The sequence below is a fragment of the Alexandromys fortis genome, unplaced genomic scaffold, assembly GCF_014885135.2.
Source record: "Alexandromys fortis isolate MF-2015 unplaced genomic scaffold, M_Fortis_MF-2015_v1.1 scaffold_16, whole genome shotgun sequence".
NCBI lineage: Eukaryota > Metazoa > Chordata > Mammalia > Rodentia > Cricetidae > Alexandromys > Alexandromys fortis.
Genome location: NW_026067893.1, coordinates 1,508,417 through 1,530,916, shown reverse-complemented (window position 1 = coordinate 1,530,916; position 22,500 = coordinate 1,508,417). Strand labels below are relative to the sequence as shown.

The window sequence follows — 22,500 nt, the reverse complement described above, 5'->3', positions numbered from 1 at the left end:
AGCTAGCATCTAGATGGCTGACAATCTTTCTAAGGCTACTACTATCTCAAATAGAGCCTTGGTTAGCGTTGGGTCCGTTGTCATGTTTTCAGTGACAGATGACTGTCAAAGAGAGAGTTCGTAAGAACGTTTCCCCAAACTCCTCGTGGAAGACAGCAGCAGGAGGAAACACTCCATCACCAGCAAAGTGACACTAATGTATTCTATTAGATTTGCTTATCATGTTAAAGAGCGTATTAAAAGGAAATGTTTGGAAATAGGATGCCAAGCCGTGGGGTGATGGATGGAGAATTCCTAATTTGGAAAAAATGTGCTAAGCCGACATGATTGATGTGAGTGGCCTACTTTATTTTACAGGAAAGTATGAGCTGCCTCGGGCCCATTGGTACACATATTTGGAAAAAGTTGTGTTTTTTTCCACATTAAGTTTTTATTAACATTTTCAAAAGAGCAAAAGCACCATAGAAGGATGTAAGTCTCAACTTGTCAATGCAGATGTGTTTGTAGTGACTTGCTTGCTGGAAGCGCTTCCCAGCGAGGCACACTCCTCCTTTTCAACAGAACACCTGACAGGAGAAACATGACACTTTTCCCCTGATAAAACTGACAAGGAAGGGGTTTTATTTATTTATTTATTTATTTATTTATTTTACTTGAAGCTCAGACAGATCTTCGGGTCCTTGGGTACTTACAAGTAGCAATCCTGGAGTGATCGACATCTCCCCAGGGCTCAGACACTCTGCTGCAAGCAAAGATCATGGCTGAATTAACCATTTTGCTTCAACCTTAGATGTCAGATCCCAGAGCTGAGGATTGGTCTCTTGATTAAACAGATCTTCATTTGGGAAGCCAGGACTCTACAGTTTATTTCAGGTTGTGGGCAACCAGAACACAGCTGGTGGCAGACAGACACACTGCTACTGTTGAAGTGTTGTTGCCGGCCGGTTTGAGAACCCAGGAGACACCTTTGGTGTAGCGAAGAAGGCAGAGTCTAAAGGAAAGATATCCATAGTAAGAAGTGGAGGTGGGAGAGTTAAGGCTTCTCATCTTTATCAAGGCTTTTTATCAACTTGTCACAAATGACTGGGATTGCTGGATGCCTCAGGTCTTAGAAATTTTACTTCTAGAAACTTCTTGTAAAGAAATCATTTAAGAAGAGACACAGTGTATCAAAATTTAAATGATTTACCTGTTTCTGGTTGGGGTGGCTGACCACAGAAAAGGCTACAATTCTCTCCCAAATTAGCCCATACATTTTACACAATTCTAGTACAACTCATGATTAAAATTACTAGAAGGCTGGTTCTAAAAATTATCTCAGAGAATATATACATGAGAATAGACAATTTTTCTAAAATGAAAAATGAGAGGAAACTGTCTTAATTGATTTTAAAATATATTCTATGTTCCATTTTGCTTGCTAACATGTCTGCTATTTCCACAACATTATTTACTAATGACTGTCACTTCACAATCCTGTAGTAGGTCGAAACAATAGAATACGGAGTCCAGAATGAGGTAGAGGTTGTTTTTTTATAATAAAAAAAAGGTTAGATGGTAGCAACATGGTGTTGCAATAACTATTTACTTGTTTGAAGGGGAAAGAATGTTTGTTTTTTGCTTTGTGACACATTCACAGAGAAAAAATCCAAATGCATTAAAGATGAACACACCGCTTATGGACACAAAATGTACAGAACAGGCTATGGGGTGAAACAAGTCCAGAGACCGAGAGTGAGACTTAAGATAGACAGACCTTGACCCATCATAGGCACTTGCCGCCTAGTCTGACCACTTGAGTTTGATCCCATGGTGCAGTGACAGAATTCCTCTTGCATCAGTCAATCAATTGATCAGTACGTCAGTCAGTAAGCAAATGAAAAATGCAATTTGGAATCTTTTAGAATAAAAAGACCATCAAAAATCAGAGGACCAGAGTTTACTCATCCCTGTGTCACAGAAACAGAAAGTAAAACAATAAATGAAACCAAAACAAGGGCCATCACTCCAAACGAAATGTTGGAAAGATGGAAGCAAGAAGCTTTCTACAAAACATAGAGCAGCACGAAGCAAGGCAGTGATCAAACCAGCTCAAACCAGCACAAAACATTTCCACCCAATTCTAGTTTCTGTCTAACAGTCGTGTGTGCATGCGTGTCTGTCTGTCCGTCCGTCAACAGTAACAGGATGGGAGAGGTACCTTTTAAGTTTGACTTTTGGCTCTTCTATCATATTTTTTCAGATAATATAATTGTTGAGACAGGGTCTCACGCAGCCCTGGCTGGTTTCAACCTCACTATGCAAGCCAAGGATGACCCTGAACTACTGATCCCGTCTTCACCTTCTAAATGCTGGGTTTCTGGTGTTCACTGCCACAACCAGCTTACATGATGCTGTGGCTAACCCAGGGCTCCTGAATTCTGGGCAAGAACTCAACCAGCTACACCACTTTCCAGACTCTCATATATTATGTTTATAATAAAAACATTATGCACACATGGTCATTTTGCCTGGAAACGTAGGGCAACTTTCTCAGAGTGGCTGGCATAGAAGACCCAGAGCTGGGTCTACTGATGCCCAGGCTCTTGGGGTCTCCTAAGAGTCTAGTCTTTCTACTGAGAAGCTCACAAGACCACAGCACAACCTCTTCACCAAAGGAGAGCCCAGTGCCCCGAAAACCCTATTCCTGGAACACCTCACATATCTGACTTGATCAAGAGTGTTGTGGAGTCTCCTGACACAGACTAGGGTGACTTTCTTGGTGTCTGGTGTTTCTGGACTTCTTTGTTACTTGGGATCAAGATTGGCTGGGCCAGTTCTCTGGTACAAGGTTTGAAGACTCTCCCAGAGGGGACTGCCCTCTCCGGGGAGTTGTCTACCCCCTACACACTTGTCAGTTAAACAGGAGGTGTCTTTGGCTCCCACTGGCATTCCCACAGTCCACTAAGGGCACAGAGGGTGAGCATATGACAGTTTGCTGACTCAGTGGGCTGGCCAGGGAGACCTAGAGTCCTGTCTCTGGTCCTCTCAGGTCTCATGCTGACCTCAGGCCATTTCTGTTCCCACCTGAGGCTCCTTTTTCCCTTTTGCAATATAGGAGTGATGTAGTCCGTAAGGACATGGAGCCATTTGCAATATAGGAGTGATGTAGTCCGTAAGGACGTGGGGCCATTTGCAATACAGGAGTGATGTAGTCCGTAAGGACGTGGGGCCATTTGCAATACAGGAGTGATGTAGTCCGTAAGGACATGGGGCCATTGGCATGGGGATGAGCATAGCCAGGCTTCCTTTGCGAGTTAAGGCACTGACGACTAGAGGCCAAATGTGATACAAATAGTAGTATTTGTCCTCTAGAACCGTGTAAGAGACAAACTTCAGAGCTTCTCTCCAAGGGAGTTTGTATATGACTAAATTGGACGAGAAGACCTACCCTAACTGTGGGTTGCGATCTTCCATAGGGTTCAAGACCGAATAAAAAGGAGAAAGCAAGCTGAGTACCAGCATTCTTCTGTCTGCTTCCTGACTGACTCCATGCCTTGCCCATGATGATAGACTGTACCCTTGACTCTGAGCCAACGTAAATCTATTCCTCTTCAAGGAGCTTTGGCCAGACACTTTGTCATAGCCATGAGAAAAGAACCTAATGTGTGGGGAGATCCAGAGGCAGATTGTAGGGGAGTGTGGGGGAGCACATCCATGCTTCTGTTCTGGATTCGTCTTCATCAGCTTGTGGCGGATGCCCAGGAATGAATGTATGGACAGATGGTGACATCTTCCCATAATTTTCCATAGTTGAAATCAGAAGTGCAGGACTAGAAATGACTATATACCACACTGCCCTATGACTTCTCTCAGAAACCCCGGAACAGCAACAGCTCGCCCAAGGTTGCAGAGACGATGCATTAGAACAGGTTGTATGTGCTGGCTTGAAGACATCAGCCAGAGCTAGAAATAACTGACTTGGCATGGTTTGAGAGACAGGGGAACCCTGGGGAGAACTACCCCTCATCTAAAACCTCCACCTTGATTCTTCCAGCCCAGTCACTCCTGGGAGAGGCTTGATGCTCTTATAATGAAGTCATATCTATCACAAAGATCCTTGGGGCGACTTAGCTGAGAAATAATTACATGTGTCTCAGAGCTGGGAGAGCAAGGGTTTCCATCCAACAATCCATGATGCTCTTTAAAAAGGGGTTTCACTATAAACTGAAGCTGGGGTGGGGAGAGGCAAGGTTTCCAAGCCAGGATACCATATTCTCATTCCTCCTTTTATGTCTTGGCATCATCTCATTTGTATGTCTATATCACTGCGTAGACGTATTAAAGCAACATTAAAGGAGATTAAAAGAGGAACAACTGCCATCCATAACCATACTGCTGTAACTAAATTGGTCACATGCCTGTTCCTCCTTGCTTAACTGCACAGGCAGGGCATGAGTGCTTTCTCATTGTCAGCAATTAAACAATCAAGAAGTACATGGCGTCACCAGGAAAACTGCCCAGTTTGCCGCGGACTCTCTAGGTCCCTTTTCCTGTCCTAGAATCACTCTGCTGCCAGCTTGGCGCAAATCTCTCCAGAAAGTTTCTACACGTTTCCATCCAGGTCCGTGCATGCCGCTGGGCACGCAAGTGGTGTTTGCGTTAAGCATTAACAGAATCGTATTATGTATTGTTCTAGAATAGTGGTTCTCAACCTTCCTAATGCCATGGCCCTGTAATACAGATCCCCAACCATAACTATTGCTACTTCATAACTCTAAATTTGCTACTGTTTTGAATTGTATATAAATATCTGTGTTTTCTGATGGTCGTAGGTGACCCAAAGGGGTTGTGGCCCACAGGTTGAGAATGCTGTTCTAGAACTTGCTTTTTCTTCCCTTTAATCAGTCTTAGAGATCTTCCCACGATACATCAGAAAGCTACTTACATTTTCTGTCTTAAGGAAGCATCCTTACTTTTCATAGCAAATCTCCCACTAGTGTATATGGAAGTTGCTTTTACTTTTTCAGTATCTGAAACTGACTCCATATATCCTCGAGCTTTCCGCGTCTCACTCAGAGCCATCCCACTGATCTGCTGTAGAATGTCATGAAGAAATTTCTCCCCTTACATTTCCAGTCCCCAGAACTGTGCCTCGTGCAGCACTTTCTTGCAGGAAGTATTTGCTGAATAAATAATTGACCATTAGCAAGAAGATAGAGTTGCAAACTACTTTTACAGTTAATGCTTGTCAAAGGCCCACAGCTTACAAAGACATTTTGATTTCCTAATCATAATCAGCCCTCAGAACTACCTCATGAGGTTATGACCTCCTGATGAACTGTGGCCTGAAGTCAGGGGTTGGGAGGCAAGGGTCAAGGTTCAAATCCTTGTCCTGAGATTTCCTGCATCAAACCTTGAAGAATCTACTTAACCTTTATGGGCTTCAATTATTGTTTTTCAAGTATTTATTGCTATTATTATTTTGTGTGTACAGTCTCTGATTCTCTCTGTCTCTGTATCTCTCTCTCTGTGTGTATGTATGTATGTATGTATGTATGTATGTATGTATGTACACAAACTACAATGCCCACGTAGAGGTCAGAGGACGGGCTTGGGTATTGCTACATTTTCCAGGCTAGCTGACCTGTGAGTTTCCCGTGGGTTCTCCTGTGTCTGCATCCCATGTTTCTGTAGGAGAGCTGGGATGAGAGACAGGTACCACCACATCCAGTTTTTATATTGGTTGTTCCAAGGATTCAAACTCAGGTCATCAGGTTTGCGCTGAAGGGTTTTTATGGGATAAGGCAGCTCCCTGGTCCCAGTCCTAATTTTTAAACATGCAAAATAGGGAGGGCGAATGCACAGATACACACACATACACACATAACATACACGTACACACATATGCACACATATGCACACATATGTACACATATGTACACATACATACACTCATATATGCATACCCATACATACACACCACACTCTTTCCCTTAAAGGGACTCGTGATATTTAAATGTGACACTCTATGCCAACTACCTCATGCCCAAAAAAACTCAATAAATAATTGATCCCATTTGTCCCTTGTCCCACAAGTCCTTTCGACCTGCCTAGAGTCAGTCACCTACACACTTGGCACCAAGTTTTGCGGCCCCTGAAGAATCTCCTGAACGGCCTTTCCTTCACCTCCAGGAGTGTCTCGGAAATGCCACGGGAAGCGTCTGCTTGCCTTGAGTCATTCAAACGTAACAGCAGCAGCTTTCTTCTGGGCGCTTTTCATCTGGACACCGATCCCATTAAAGAGCAGTTAGCTGTCTTGCTCCCCAGCTCTTGAGGGCCAGCACTGTGATTGACTAAATTTGTTAATTGCAGGTCAACTACAGATTTCCTTGTAAATGGTAAATGCTCCATTGGCGGAGTGAAAATGACCTAAAACTTCTATAAATATCTGATTTTTAAGTGATCCCATGCTTCCATGCTTCTAAACGTCCAAGGGCTCTTAATCCACTCTGCTCTATGACACGTCCCAGACACCCTGCCAGCTTCATTCTTTGGGGTTTTGGGGGAAACTGGCCTTTTCTTTCTTCCCCAGAGCCTGGTTTTTGCTTTTCTCTCTGCCTCTGCTCAGCAAGACCCATTGCAGACAGTTCTTTTGGGTCGTATTCCGTGGCCTTGATATTTTTTTCCTTTTGCCTTTTGTAGAGGCAACTTCCTCACACTACTTTTCAAATAATGCAAAAGTAAAAACCATCAACATGCCCAGCAACCTTGGAAAAGGAAAAATACCCCCGGAGAGCAGTGACAAAAGGTGGCAGCCTCTCCCACCTATAAGGTGGCATCGCTTACTACACACCAGCTGGGTTTCCTCTGCTAGGCAGTGTGCTCCTCAGAGGTGGAGTATGGGAGTTTTCATCCTTGAATTCCAAATGCCAGCCAATGCCTGTCACGTACAGATATATCGGGTGGGGGGCAGTGAAGGAATGTTGCTTTCGCTTTTTTCATAGTTTCTGTTGGTATGCTTATGCTCCTATCAAGCTTAAAATTCTGTAATTTATAAGGAGATAATTAATGGGCCTGGAGTGGATCTCTAACCACTTCATGTAATTTGGTTTTATGAAGGACAACACAGACTATGCCAGGTACTGACTACAAAGAGGTCTCTGGAATCCTTAGCGGTTTAAGTCTTGACCTGACTTGGACTCTGTGGAGAAGTGCAGTGTGGGGTAGAGGGTTTGGGGAGAAGAAGTCAAAAGAGGGGGGGTCTGGCAACTGTGTCCCCTTTGAAGGATGCAGCCTAGCTGCCTGCCCTCTTGATAACTGCAAGGGTGGGGTGGCTTTTCAGATCCCAGCATCTGACTGGTTAACAGTTCTGTCTTCTGGTGAGTCCTTACTCTTCCAGTATGTTCTTTTGCTATGGCATTTGTCTAAGATTCTTTTCTTTTGCTAAAGTATAAAAATTTGCACTAAAATACTTTAACGTCTTAAGTGTGATGAGTTTTGATTTTTGGCAACTGCCTGCATCTGTTGCCATTACCCAAATGAATCCGGTTAAAAAGTGTTTCCGGCCCCTGAAAAGCTCCTCCAGGAGTCTTCCCAGCCAGTCCAATTCCAGAGTCCCATAGCATCAGCGGGTGTGCTGGGTATGAGCTTCATGTAAGCAGAACAACTTGTTCCTTCCCCTTCCTTCCTTTTATCCACTAGAACAATAGCAAAACATGTAGACATAATCTAATTTATTTTCCAAAATGTCAAAAGTTAACAACCCCAAATGTAGGGCAATGGTGGCTTCTGGGTAGGGGGAATTTCAGAGACTGTTAATGATTTCTTTATTCAATCTTGTTTAATATAAAACTATACATCTAGTTTTATAATAACAAAGAAAACAAAGTTTTTCTCACAGGGCCGTGGCTCTTGTGGAAAAGTGGGCAACAAAGTACATCAGCCCCTGGTCAGATAGCTCTGTGTTTCTGGTTGGGGTTCTTGGTTTTGTCTTTGAACATGGAACAGTTTGACCAAAAGATTCTGCCTACCTCAAACTCTTTACTTGTGAAAAAAAATTATATGCCCCCATGTCTTAAAATCTTGGCTGTACATTTGGGTTTTAGTGGTATGCTTGAGTCAAACGGTATCAGAGAAAAAGATACAATTGTATATCAAACTGATAAATTCCCCTGTAGACCAGCTGACAACAGGTAAGGGAGAGTTTCCTCTCCTGTGTCCTTGTGTCTCTGTAATACAGACATGTATACATGGAGAAGGAGCAAAGAGGAGAGGCAAAAATACTTTGCAAGTTGGGAATCCTGACACAGTGTTTGTAGGAACACTCAAAACATGAAGGAGGAAAAACAGCCTCCTGACTTCTTGGCAGAATGGGAAGCCCAACTCCATTGGCTAAATGGTCCCATATGCGGTAACCACCAAAACTGGGGCCGGTGGGGCTGCTTGACACAGGCTGCAGGGTGATGCTGGGACTCTGCATAGTCTGGCTAGACGGTGGGCAAGCTGAGAACCCCATCGAGCCTGTCTCCACTTCTCTAAAATGGGTGATGATGGCTAGTGGAAAGGGGATACAAGTAGTATGTGCTGTTCCTCTAACAACAGCTTACTGACTGTTCTGGATCAGGAGTAAGCACTCTGGGATCCAGGCTCTGTATCTTGGGGAAGGTCATGAATTGGAATCAGGTTACTTTCTTATTGGGGAGACAGGGGTATTTTTTAAGTGAATTAGAGGTGGGAAGAAAAAGGAAAAGTCATTGGACTCTTACAGAGCTGTGCAGGAATTCCAACTCACTGATTTATAACTATGTGTATATGAGAGACCTGGGGCCAGTGTGACTATCAGAGCCTCAGTTTTTCACGTGGAAAATGGGAGTAGCCTCCAATGGCTTTGATTATTGTTTCAATGCATTGTTATGTGTATTTTGTGCTTAGCTCAGCGGCTGAGACAAGAACTATCATTGATAGGAATGAGTTATCTCTCATCTGAGATGCCCTAGCAAGGACAAGAAAAGAAACTGACCTTACCCTATCTTCCAGCACACCTGAGCAGATGCCCTGTAAATCAGGGCCATGGGGGCTCAGAACAAGGGGCTTTGATGCTTACACAATTAGAATGGAGTTTTCCACCATGCTGGACATGGACAAGATGGATTACCTGGACTGAGAAAATGGGCCAGATATGCCCGCCGAGGCCATCTGGGGGAGCGCTGCGGCCACATGGTTGGCACTCTGCAGCTCCCCTCATCTGGAAGGCCTCTTCTGATGCTCCAAAGCAGCCCGGCCCAGAGAAGGCAGCCCAGAGAAGTAGGGGTTGGTTGTTTTGTTTTTAGCAATGAGAGGTCACAATCCTCTCCCTTCCCCCAGCTCATTTTAGCCGACCTAGGGGCCCCTTTAGGATCTCCTTCACATCCACAGGAACCTTTCTCCAAGTCCCAGAGGCAGGCTATAAGGGCCTCTCTAATTCCTGGGTTTTTGCTAGACATGGCGAGCTGAAGCCAAATTCACTGTTTCTTGGTACAAAATGTTTGCAACAGATAACCATTTGGGAGAGGGGATACTTTTTAAGAAAAAACAAGTCAGCTAACACTGCGCCCACCCGTTTGCTCTTTGAGGAGCGTCTTCAGCTTTCCTTCACAATACCCAGGCCTCTCAACTACCACTTTGCTGTTCATACTGGAACGTTTGGTGCCTTTCTCACCACGTGCTTGATGGCGCTGCCTACCTCTGCCGCTGCCCAGCTGAATTTTTTATTTTCCTTGGGCCCACCTGTCCCTGCCCTTGCGGAGAGAGCGCTGTGGGGGTTGAGGGTGGAGGGTAGGGCGATCACGTGCTCAACACTGATTTTTAGCCTTCAATTTCTCTGAAAACCAGGCTGGAATTGGAAAGCTTTGGAGCCGGGCTTTACAGTTTGGGGTTTAGAGGGTTGCGGGACTGCAATGCCCCCCCCCCCCCAGCAGCAGATTCTTCCCCGCTTGGAGCCCAGCTGTTTGTTGCCTGGAGCCCGGAACCTGAGGTGAGAGGCCTCCTCCCCTGTTTTCCCAGACGCTCCAGCTGAACATGTGCTTTGCTCTTCTAAGTAATTTTTAATTCATGGCATAACTTTGGGAACCTCTGAATAACCACCCTCAGAAGCACACCAACTCCTACAGTCTCAGGGAGTAGAGGAGGCTACCTCGGGAGTGGGTAGACCAGAGCGGCCCTGCTGTTCCTCACTGCCAAGTCCTCTTCCTGGAAATGCAATTGGACCCCAAGGTATTTTATAGCTGGTTTCAAAGCGGTTTCGGTTAGGACTTTGTAAAGTTAGATGGAAACAAAACAAAAACCAAAACATCAAATACTCGCTTACAAAGAGATTAAAGACACACACACACACAAATACATAGAACATGCAAATATCTACCAGAACAATGTATAATTCATATAATGTATAAAACAAATACTAGATAATTAATATGAACATAAAATAACCTAGAAGTTAGATGCCGTGAACTAAACAACACTCGGTGAAAATCAATACGTATTATATAGTAAACAGTATATAATGCAAACAAAATAAGTTGTAGGTCCTGTGTATGAAACACAGTGACCTCTCCTGTAACACACACGGTGTGCTGGAGTTTTATATCTACATCACAGAAAGGAAAACACCTAGGTCTAGATACTGCTGCGCAAGCTGAGTCCACAGATCTTCACCTATCCTAACTCCCCAGAGTCTACCCTGTCTCCGAGATGGATTAAAATATCCCTCCAAAGATTAGTTTCTTGTTGGGATAACGGAATGGCAGGATTTCTTACAATGATCAAAATCTAACTGGGGGAAGGGGGCAAATTTCATAAATGACGCGGGAGGGCACACTCGCATGGTCACCATAAGCCTGTTTGGTCCCTAGAGCATATGTCTAAGTGTTTTGTCTCTGCCGCGCAAAAACAGTTTAACTCTCCCTTAACCAACGTAGACATTTACAGCCAATTTAAACCTTGAAATGAATCTTTATTTGCAAGATCTGAATGCTGGAGAGGCCCTTCAGCGCGACGGTCGAGACCCATGGACGGGCTGAAGGAATTTCAAAGCAAAGTAAAACGCACAATTAGAAAAATTATATTAAGGGCGCTCTCAACAGTAAAGCGGTTTAGTAGGTGCTGCGTGCGTTTACTCTTCCCAGGAAGGAGAAATTAGAGAATCTCTTCTACGGAAAGTTACCCGAAAGGACGCCGCCTGAAAGGAGGAAACGGAGTCGAATGGGGCGGCTTGCAGCCTGAAACACTGGGAATTACTTTTCTCCGAAGTCACACAGGTCTGGAACCTCGATATCAGTCGAAGCTGTGTGTGTGCCTAAAGCAAGAGCGCCTTCTGTTTTCTAAGGGGACGTCGGAAGGCCTAGAGCTGCCGCAGGTCTGGTCCGCCACCCGGCTCCTGAGTCCGAGGCCTGAAGGCGCTGCGGACAGCGCCCCAGCAGCGAGAGCTAGGAGCGTTTATTTGCAATCACTTTAACTCTTGGTGGCTGGTTCTCTTCAAGCGCCCTGCGGCGGGCGGAGTGTTAGACAAGCCCTGTAGTCTGTAGCTCTCACCTCAGAGTCAATATTATCTCAGATGGGCACAATAGACTGGAATGAAAAGCTAATATTGAACCAATGCGGTCTCTGCTCGCGCCGCCGCGATGCCACCCTTTGTTGAGCAGCTCGGGGCGAGCCTCTGGCAGCCCAGCTAAGCGGAGGGCTGCGGCATTCGGGGGCCCTGTTATGGCACTGGGGGGCAGGGGTGTGTGTTCACTGCGGGCCAGAGAAACCCAGGCGGGCTGCAGCTGCGGTGGCACCCCCAGAGGCCCCTCAGCACCCCCACTCCCTGACGGCCTCTCTTCTAACAGCTAGTGGTTGGTGGTGAAGACCAGAGCCCCGGTGGAAAGGAAGCTGCACCGCGCTTCCCTGCGCTGCAACAGGGTGATGCAAACAGGAAAGCCAGGCCCAGTGAGTTCAGTTTGTATGTACCTGGGGCCCCTGAACGCTGTGAGTGTGACTTGGGGCATGGGCAGCTTGGGCACCGGAACCAGAATCATGAGCCCTAGAAAGAGGCCATAAGGCTACCTGTTTCAAAGTCTAGAGCTGTTGGCGAAGGGTAGACACTGGAAGGGGATGGTGTTTTCGGGTATCACAGGAGTCTCCACGATGGGTTAGGTAGCCAGAACTGAAACGCCAAAAAAGTCCCAGCTACTGTACTTTTTTGCCTCCTGCTTAGGGCTGACGATGTTCTGTGGGCACTAGAAGAGGTTTCAAGACCCCTTTGGATCTCCATCGGGGAAAGACACAGGCAATAGGGCTGCTCTCCCACCCACAGATGCGCAGAGGTCCCTACCCACATCCTGTGACTTCTAACTCTTAGGCATTGGGTTGGGAAATGTGACTTTTAGGACAGATGGTGGGCCAGCGCAAGCAATCAAGGGCCAGCGTCACCATGATGCAAGACAGCATGAACAGGCCTTGTGACCTGGGCCAGTTTGGGTGACCCATTTGAGGATGGGGACTCTGCTGACCTCTCAAGTTGGCTGGAGAGTGTGCTCTGGAGACTGGGTGGCAGGGTGGCTGGGATTCTCAAAGCTCCTTGGGGACTAACCAATGCATCTAGTCAGGAGAGGGCAAGGTGGCACAGTGCGGGACTCTCTGTTTTCTCACCTGGAAAACGGGCATCTGACCATTTACCACACTTAGTTCACTGACTCATAGGTGTGAAAGGACATTCTTCAAGCCCACACAGCAGAGGATCTGTTTTCCCAAGTTTTTGTGGCATTCTCCCCAGCTTTCAAGGAGAGCTCAAAAGCAGTTGGGAACAAAGTTGCCAGAGAGCAGTACACACACACTGTACACACACCCTGGACCTATATGTGCCTTTGAGGAGCCACTTTTGGGTGACTGGGGGAATGCCACACTTTTATCACACAGAGGTACCTGCAGACAGAGCTGCTTCATGTCCTGGGCAGTCACCTGGGCAAGTCTGTCTATGTTCCTTGGCTCCTGTGTCCTTGTGTGTGAGAAGACTTGCTTTCCTTGCCTTGCTTGGCCTTAATTTGAAGGCAACTGATGGAGAAAAATGGCGACACCCTTCCTCTCCTGATTATTTCTTTGCTTCCAATAATGAATCATCAGAGCTGTGTGTGCTGAGGATTGATGAGCCTGAAGTTCCTGGTGTGTCTCCTGAAGTAATGTGGCGTCCTACAGCTGGGGTTTACAATAGGATGGTTTCCAGAGACCCAGAAACTCAGGGTCTCTCACTGACAGCGCATCTCCCCCCCCATCACCCAGCACAGCAGAAGCCGAGATCTGGGGAGACTCTCTCTCTGGGATGGGCACCTCCAAGTCTGCACTTTGAGCAGTAAGGCCGAGGGCAATGCTCCAAGGCCGTCTGCATACCATCCGGGTTTCCAGCAGACTCTATGCAGTTTCTACTGCTGCACCTCAAGAGAGGAGCTTGGTTGCTCTGTGAAAGATGAGGTCCGCGTGTGTCTAGTGGCGGGGACGGGACGGGTCACCAAAGCCCCACTGCTGCAGCCCAAGCCTGTCTTGTGGGTTTGTGGTTAGTGACACTTTGGCCTCTGTGCAGTAATCAAGAAGTCCCCCATCTCGGGCTGTCCTCCACCCGCCACAAGAGGGCGCACATCTAGGAGAGCTGCACCCTGCAACCCCAGTTCTAATTCTACTCAGGATCCCCACAAGACCCATTCTCTAAGCCGCAGTGGTTGGGCAATGATATCTGGGTCCTCAAGCATGGAGTTGTGAACACCTTTGCGCAACAACTGGCTATCTTCCTGGCTTAGGTGGTTCCAGTCACCAAGTTCTTGGTAGAGTGGAACCTATCCATTGCTCCCTGTTCCCTGTATTACAGGAAAGCCTTGCTCTTAGAGAAGGGGAAAGTACCGCAAGTATGAACTCTGGAGCTGAGTTGAAGCCAACCGAAGCAGGTGAGACGCAAGATCAAGTCACCGTCCCTTCTCAGTCGCCAAGAGCCTCCTCAGAGGTTCTCCTCTGGTTTGGGCTGTGATTGGTGGCAGTGGGCGCAACCCCTAACACTTTCAACAAACTCGGAGGGCGCCGCGCCCGAGCGCCTCACTTGCCGCTAGGCGCCGCTGCGCACACGTGGATCGGCACCTTGGGCCGCCTTGCTGGCTTCGCGAGAGAACTCTGGGGAGGATGCCAGAAAGGGATTTACCGTGATAATTTTAAAAAATGTTTTTAAGGTCTTAATTCTCCTTTTTGTTTTCCCACAGCCGTGCTAGCTTTCAGAGATAGAAGAGACCGGGATCACAGTTACAGACCTGGAGAAACTTTGTGGCCAGCCCTAGCTTGGTCCTTCTCAGGACACCTTACACAAGCCTGGAGGCCACTGGCGAACAGTGTTGCTCACCACGCTGGGGCACTACAGGGTCCAAACACCAACACAGCACTAAGAAAAATGTAAAGAAGAGTCAAAAACCAGGCTGCTCTCATCCGGAGCACCTCCTGAGGGAAGGAAGTTCATGGCCTTTGAGGGCAACACAGGGGAGCATGCCAGGGGTGAGGTTCGTGGGAATGTCTTTATACAATTTTATTGTTCAGTCTGTGAAGCCCTGGGCTGGGGCCAGAAAATGACAACAACATGCATGAGAGGAGTCGACTTTTTATTAATGTTCATTATGGGCTCGACACTGTCCGAACAGTTTGCTTTGCCTATCTCTTGCAATAATCCCAAAACGCTACTGCATTGCCATTTATTCCCATTCGGAGGAAGAGGGGACAAAAAGAGGCAAAGACGGTAAGTAGCTTACCGAAGGTCACACAAAGAAGCTATGAGTGCAGTTGGGGGAAGTTTTATTAGGTATAATTACAAATAGAAAAATTCACTTTGGACTGTACAGTTTTGAAAACGGGTTTTGTAATTACCTTCACTCTGATAAAAAACACTTTGATCCTGCTGCCATCCAGAAACTCACCGGGCACTGCTACAGTCTGCTTCCTAGACACAAGGGCTGTATTTTACATAAAACAAAATGAGGTCAGGGGAGATTGAGGTGTTGACCCAGGTCGTTCAGTAAGAGACACATACAAGATCTTGATCACATGTGTCTTCTAGTCCTCTGCCTGCGAAATCTATGATATTCAAATCTCAGTGATTTGGGGTAACCCCAACAGTTCGTACAGGTACTTAGTCAAACAGCCCCTTCTTGGGTCCTCAAAAAACAAAGGAGGCACGAATCCTGCTAGGCCAGAAGTCAGCAATGTCTACCTCTATGAGCTACGGTTTCCAAGCTGGACTTGAAGCCCAGAGCCCCGGGGTGCCTCTGCTGGGCAGTGTGGTCAATGAGTTACTCTCTAGTTAATTCTGCCACACGTCCAGGGCACCTCGGGCCAGAGGCATGAATTAGCATCGATTACTGGGCTCCTAGGGCTTCTGCACCCTGCCCGACTCACCGGAACCTACTTTTCTTCTTCCGCGGAGGTGGGGTGGGAGAGGCACAGAGCCCCCTCAGGTTCAGGTGCTTGAGCGGAGGTACCTGCTGTTCAAGAGCACTGGCCACCCGCAGGCCACCCAGAGCCCACCTCCAGCGGCAATCCTAGAGCCAGATGAGCAGTTTGCAAAAGAGGCTGGTTGGTGGCTTGTGGAGGATACCACGAAATCGCTGAAATGTCACTTCCTCAGGCAAGGGGGCCCTTATCTGAAGCGAGGCGCTCATTCCCTAGAACATTTTCCCCAGCACATCCTGGCCCAAAGAGGTGAAGCATAAACAAGTACCAACTACGTAGGAAACACTCAAGACCAAACATTTTAAACCCACGCGATGGGGGTCCCAATCAAATCTGCCAGACAGGCTTAGATTCCTTGGCCTTCGAAGTCAATAATTGGGATACCCTCAGCTACGTTCACGAATGCTAACTCAGGGGTAGGGTTGGGGTTGAGGCACCACACGTGGTTCCACAGAGTTTCAGGCCCATTCTGGCGGCCCAGCCCCACCTTCTCACCTTCCTCTAGAGAATGTGCGGTGTGACAAATGGGTGTGTTCGCTCCTAGCTTTAGAAGCCCCCAGTTAACCCCCAGTTCCTGTGAAGCTTGCTTAGGCTAGGCATACGTTAAGACTTCTGCCCTTCCCTGGGCTTCAGACTTTAGAGGCCTGCGCGCCTAAAAGCCTCTATTTCCACAGCCCAGATAAGACCTGGGGGAGATAGTTCAGCCCAGAGGACTGTGTGGCCTTCAGTGACCACTGTTTCCTTAGTGCTGGATCTAATGCCTACAATATTTGGGTTTGCCAAGAAAAAGGACGCAGACACAAGGCCACCTAGAAAAGAAGGTGAAAATGGTCCAGGACCAAAGGACTGGTGGCTCAGGGTCTGAAGTCCAAGGCAATGGCAGATTTATACCACTGTGAGGGCAAAGCTGAGGCTCACTCCTCTCTGCTGGGTTAACCCTGAGTGTGTTTGCACAAACTGGAACACTCTGGAGGGATTCGAAGTGAAGGAGCAGCAAAAGTAGCTCCTGTGGTCTCCAAATGAATCTGTCTGGAGCCTCAACAATACTGGGAACTCTTTTCTCAACTCCCACCCTACCTAGAGGTCCCCGAGCTTCTGCCTTCTCAGAGGAAAGCTACAAGAAGCACTCAAAACCTAAACAACAGCAGATGAAAAACGGGAAACAAACAGGAGGGCTGGCAAGGAACCCATTATTGCCGGACTTCCTGGCGCGTCCTAAGGCCCAGACCCTTGATGGAATCAGATGGTTTTCACACTCCCTCTAGAGGACTTCACATCTCTCTTCTGCAGAGCTAGTTCTCCCGGGTCTCAGGCAACCTAGTCACCAAACACAGACATTTTATCCCTCTTAAGGATAAATGGCTTCGACCTGGGAGTAATAGATTTAAAGGACGCCAGGAAAAAAATTTTTTATCATTAATTGTAAACGTGCAAAATACCTGCTGGTACTTCACTTTAGAAGAATGTAATTGGCAAAGGGTGGGTGGGTGGGGGAGGCGGCTGATGAATAGATAATAGATCTTTAACCACCAATAAACAGAGAGCAGCGCCAGCAGGCTGGGGGATGTGATCACAATTATGCCACAGCGTGAGCCAATGGGGACGGGAGAAGTCGGCCCTAAAATCATCCCAAAACCGAAGGCGAGCTCGAAAATGCGGACAGGGCCTAGGACCGGAGACGCGATCCTAAGTGCCTAGTTGCGAAACCTAGGTTTGCAGAGCAACCCATCCCCGGGACCACAGATGTCAGAATAAAAATAGGCACAGTACTAATAACAACAACAATGGTAACAATGTCAACGCTTCTAACTACAACGGAACGAAAACACAATCACCACTTCAGCTTCTGACCTAGGACCCAAGACTCCTTTTCCAATTATTCCCACGTATCCCAGAGAGAACTGTTTTGGGGAAGGAGGTGAGTGCCCTCAGGACAGGAAAAGCAGGAACTCTAGGGTGAGAGTTGGAAGTCCGCCGCTACCTTACAAGCACAGCTGGCTTCTCAGGTTTCCACTTGCAAACGAACCAGCCGGGTCAAAGACTGCAAGCGCGTGGACCCTGGAACCTCGAAGCTACGCTTGGTTGGAGGGGTGGGAGGACCCCCCTCCTCGCGCCTAGGAAACCTCGGGAGTTTTTGCTGGGGGTGGGGATTGGTTTGAGTGAAGCGGGTTAGCCCTAGTCCGCAACCAGTCCCCGCCCGCTTACCCTCGCCGGACTCCCGAAACCATCTCAGTGACCTGGACGCCAGGCGGCAGGGGACAGCCTCAGTGGAGCTCTGGGCGTGAAGAAATCTGCGCGTCTGTCGGTGCTTCGGTCCTAGGAGCTTCGGCGCCGGCGCCGCAGGTTTAGGATCCAGGGGTCCGCAGCAAAGGCTGCGCGGGCCGAAGACTCTGCAGGGACCCGGGTGCCCCGGAGGGAGTGGTGTTAGTGCAGTAGGAGGCGGTGGCTGAGGGGGGAGGAGGTGGGGAAAGAGGAGGAGGAGGAAGAAGAGGAGGAGGAGAAGAACGAGGAAGAGGAGGAGAAGAGGGAAGCGGAGGAGGCGAAAGAGGAGGAGAGAAGCCGCAGCGGGCGCCGAGGGAGAGAGGGAGCTAGCCCGGAGCGACTGGCGAAGGCACCGAGAGGTCGGCGGCCGAGCGGACGGCTGGAGGCACAGTTGGGGCAGCGGCGCCGACTCCGTTCCACTCTGGGCCGGGATCCAGGCCTCCGGGTTCCCAGGCGCTCGCCACCCTCTGACGCACTTTAAAGAGTCTCCCCCCCTTCCACCTCAGGGCGAGTAATAGCGACCAATCATCAAGCCATTTACCAGGCTTCGGAGGAAGCTGTTTATGTGATCCCCGCACTAATTAGGCTCATGAACTAACAAATCGTTTGCACTACCAGTGAAGAAGCGAACACTTCCATGGATTGTCCTTGGACTTAGGGCGCCCTGCCCGCCTTTTGCAAAGGAGAGAAAACTTTTTTTGGCCTCCCCCGAGAACCCCCCTTCCCTGTTTTTAACTCCAATCTCCCCCCACGCCATCTCGCTCAAAAAAATATTACCCCAATCCACGCCTGCAAATTCTTCTGGAAGGATTTTCCCCCCTCTCTCCAGGTTGGGCGCGTTTGGTGCAGGATTCTCGGGATCTTCGGTTTTGCCTCGCCTCCCCCTCCCCCCTCCTTTCCTTTTTCCTTTCCTTTCTTTCTTCCTTCCTTTCCTTCCCCCCCACCCCCACCCCCACCCCAAACAAACGAGTCCCCAATTCTCGTCGGTCCTCGCCGTGGGCAGCGGGCGGCGAAGGCAGCGCGCTGCGGTCGCCGGGAGCAGGGAGCCCCGGGCGCCCGCTCCTCGGCGCAGCATGTTTCAGCCGGCGCCCAAGCGCTGCTTCACCATCGAGTCGCTGGTGGCCAAGGACAGTCCCCTGCCTGCTTCGCGTTCTGAGGATCCCATCCGTCCCGCGGCGCTCAGCTACGCCAACTCCAGCCCAATAAATCCGTTCCTCAACGGCTTCCATTCGGCCGCTGCAGCCGCCGCCGCAGGCAGGGGTGTCTACTCCAACCCGGACTTGGTGTTCGCCGAGGCGGTCTCGCACCCGCCCAACCCCGCCGTGCCGGTGCACCCGGTGCCGCCGCCGCACGCCCTGGCCGCCCACCCCTTACCCTCCTCGCACTCGCCACACCCCCTCTTCGCCTCGCAGCAGCGGGACCCATCCACCTTCTATCCCTGGCTCATCCACCGCTACCGATATCTGGGTCATCGATTCCAAGGTACGTGCCACGTCGCGGAGCTGAAGCGCGCCGTTTTGGTTGCCTCCTTAACGGGGCCGAGCCTGCTCCGGGTGGGCTCTCCTGGAGGCCTGGGAAGAGGTTAGTCAGTGTGTTGAGTTCTCAAACCAGGGAGCGAGAGGCCCGCGTGGCGTAGGTCCCCAATTTCTGAAGTCGAGGTTCGTTTGGGTTATTAACTTGTCCACCACTTAACCTCTTGGAAAGGGGCGCGAACGAGGTGTCCGGTGGTATGCGCCGGGTCGGGCTGGCTGAGACAAGCTGCCTGCCGGCGAAGTCCGCTGTCAATAAGCCTGAGCCCACAAGGTCCCCAGAATTCTGGTCCCCTGAACCGTGTCCCCGGCCGATCTACTGTATCTCAGGGATTCAAACCCGGCCACATGGCCAGGTTTACTGGGCTGTTGATCTCCACTCTACATCCACTCCACGCCCCTCCAGTCCAGACCAGAGACTTTTAGGTCTTCAAACCCTTTATGTAGGCAAAGGGATGCTCGAAACCTCAGCGTAAACTGTCTCCTTCTTCCAGCTCTGGAGGCCCAAGGAGGGGCGGAACAGAGCAAGTAGAAACCTCCGCAGCTCCACTGACTTTCTCCTCGACCTGTTTAACTGGGGGACGGGGGACCCCTCAGGACGCGGCGGGAAAGAAGGTTTTGGCTGGTTTCTGTTTGGTTGATTTTTTTTCTTTAAAAAAGAAAAAGAAATTAAGAAAAAGAAAAGGAAAAAAAACTAATCGAAAGAAGGCCCGACAATGGGAAATTTGTTTGGGCTTCTTTTTTAAAAAAAAAATTCCAATTTATTAATTTTGTTTGCTTCTGGGTAGGGGTTGGTAGGAAAGGTAAAAGTTTAGGGAAAGGGTTCGAGTATTTAGTTTGTGGATGGAGAGCATAAAGGACCCAACTCAGGCGGGGCAGGATCGATACCAAGGGGCTGCGTTACTCTCAGAGTCTGGAATAGGGTAGCTGCCACCTCAACATTTTATATATACACATATGTATGTACATTCAAAAATCCTCAAACAAACAAACAAAAAACAAAAACACAAACCAAAGCAATATACTTTTCTCTTTCAGTTCACTACTGAATCTACCTCCACCCCCGCTGGGAAAACCGGCTTTTTTTTATTGTTTGGATTTTGGTGAATAGATTTACTTTCTTTAATAAGAAAAGCCGAAATACCCCAGGCTTGCCTTCAAAGTTTAGGGCTCAGCTTCCCCATTCTCGGCCAGCTATGTTTTTGGTCGTTCCGCCACACCAGGAGCAGCCCGGATCTTTGTGGGCTGGAACATTGCGGGCGAGAACTCAACTCATTCAGTCACCCCGAGTCTCCTGTTCCTCCACTCTCCTCTCTTAGCTTTCTGCAGGCCAGGAACCCCAGAACCGAGTACTCTAGAGGCAGTCGCCTTAGAAACCGGGCATCCTCGCCTCTGGCCCGGTTGCAACGACTAGACCGGCCTCTGCAATTTCCCAGCGAGATAGCAAACAAAAATTCTTGAATAAATTCGCGAGAAAACTATGGGTAGAGTCCCGCTGTTCTTTCCACGCTCAAGTCAAAAATTTAAATAGGTTAGCAACTAGGCAATCTATTCTTATTCTTATTTTTGGATAATGGGCACCAATCTCCTCGCCTGGGCTCTATCCTCCTGACTTCTGCTCCCGACACACCCGGCATGAAAGTGTCCAGGCCTGCGGTGCCAGGGCAGTGGCGGAGCCCGCGGAGGTCCGGAGTCGGAGGACCTCAGAGACAATCGCTAGTTGGGTACCGCCCAGATTGGAGCCCCGGGGACCAGGGTCGGGCCCTTCAGCCGGTGTCCTTTTCAAAAGCCCAGGGAGTGCCACCGGACCAGCGGGTTTGGCGCTGCGGACTTGTCAGAGGCCCAGGGAACTACGTTGGGCCAGCCCGGCTCCGGAGAAGCCCACGACTCGGGCCTGGGAGGCCCCCTAATGGTACTTCTGCTGTGCACCCTGCAGGGAACGACACAAGTCCCGAGAGTTTCCTTTTGCACAACGCTCTGGCCCGAAAGCCGAAGCGGATCCGAACCGCCTTCTCGCCGTCCCAGCTTTTAAGGCTGGAGCACGCCTTCGAGAAGAATCATTACGTGGTGGGAGCGGAAAGGAAGCAGCTGGCGCACAGCCTTAGCCTTACGGAAACTCAGGTGAGTGTGGCCCAGCAGCTAGGGTACCCCATCCAGACCCAGGCAGACAGCGTCCGGTACATCCACCACTGCTGAGCTCCTAGAGGGTTCGTGGAGTGTATTCCAAGCCAGAGCTTCGGATCTGTAACTTTCCAGGTGCTTGGCGTTGTTAGGGTAGTATGAGCTGCAGGGATGAGTTCGTTCTTCTGCTCCGCTGCTCAGGCCCCGGGAAATCCAAGCCAACCCACCTCTGTAGTTTTGCTGAGAGTGTTGGTGAGAATCACGGAGGCGCAATTGGGATCTGAGATGTGGCTAATTGCAGCAGGGTGTTCTGGTGACTAGGGCTCAAGGCTGGCGAAGGTAGGGAATGGTTTTGATACAGGTTCTGAAAGATTCTCCACCCACCCGATTATTCTTCTTAAGGGAATGTCGGGGAGTCAGAAACTGGGGGCCAGGCGGCTGGGCGATCTTGAAAACTAGACAGTTCGCAGCGAGATAGCCTTAGGGGACACGGTCTTCCCTGCGCAGCAAGTGTTGGCAGCCTAGCTTGGGTTAGTCCCAAGACGGGGAGGGGGTTTCGGTCTACAGTAGGCGCTACCGGGCTCCCAGACGCGAGGCAGGGTCAAAGTTCTCAGCAAACAGTAGTAACGTTTGGGGGCAGAGTAAGTTGTACTGCTTTTTCTGAGAAGCTCAAATCGGTTTTTTTTTTTTTTTTTAAATTTCCCCTCCACGGGGTGTAAGAAATAACGAGAAGACCTTGCGGGTTTGTGCAGGGCGGGCACAAGGCAAGGCCCAGTTGATTTCTCCTGGACAGCCTAGGCAGCGGTGGTCTTTGTCCGCCTCGCTGCCCACACTGCCTGGAGTCTTTGTGTGCGTGTCAAGCCCCGAGCGCACCGACGCACGCTTTGGGCAAACGCAGGGGTGGGGGTTGGGGGAGTGAACTGTCCTCCCCTTTAATTAGCAAACTCAAAGCAAATTAAACTCAGCCTTGCTCAGGCTCTGCACTTTGGGGGACAGGGGCATTGGGGAGAACAAGTAGGACTCCGTGGAAGTCTTAAAGGTGGGAATGGAGTGGTACCTCAGGAGCTCAGGGGCTCTGACTGGGTCACCGCGATCAGGGCGCGGGGCTGCAGTCATC

General features: G+C 49.2%; 2 protein-coding genes across 3 annotated transcripts in view; one reads left to right on the top strand and one right to left on the bottom strand.

Moving 5' to 3' along the window:
• Positions 1–619: 619 nt before the first annotated feature.
• Positions 620–18,808, bottom strand: LOC126503949 (uncharacterized). Its single transcript, XM_050145926.1, has 3 exons — positions 18,697–18,808; positions 17,677–18,234; positions 620–991 (listed from the first exon to the last, which is right to left on the bottom strand). The coding sequence occupies exons 1-3, from the start codon at positions 18,806–18,808 to the stop codon at positions 918–920; spliced, it is 744 nt and encodes a 247-aa protein (XP_050001883.1). The 3' UTR covers positions 620–917.
• Positions 18,230–22,500, top strand: part of Emx2 (empty spiracles homeobox 2) — a 6,719-nt gene continuing 2,448 nt past the window's right edge. The window contains exons 1-2 of one of the 2 annotated variants that reach the window (XM_050148449.1): positions 18,230–19,215; positions 21,199–21,383. In XM_050148449.1, coding sequence (XP_050004406.1) covers positions 18,807–19,215; positions 21,199–21,383 — 594 coding nt within the window. In that variant the 5' untranslated portion in view covers positions 18,230–18,806. The remainder of the gene's footprint in view (positions 19,216–21,198; positions 21,384–22,500) is intronic. The other variant, XM_050148459.1, reaches the window with a different exon arrangement.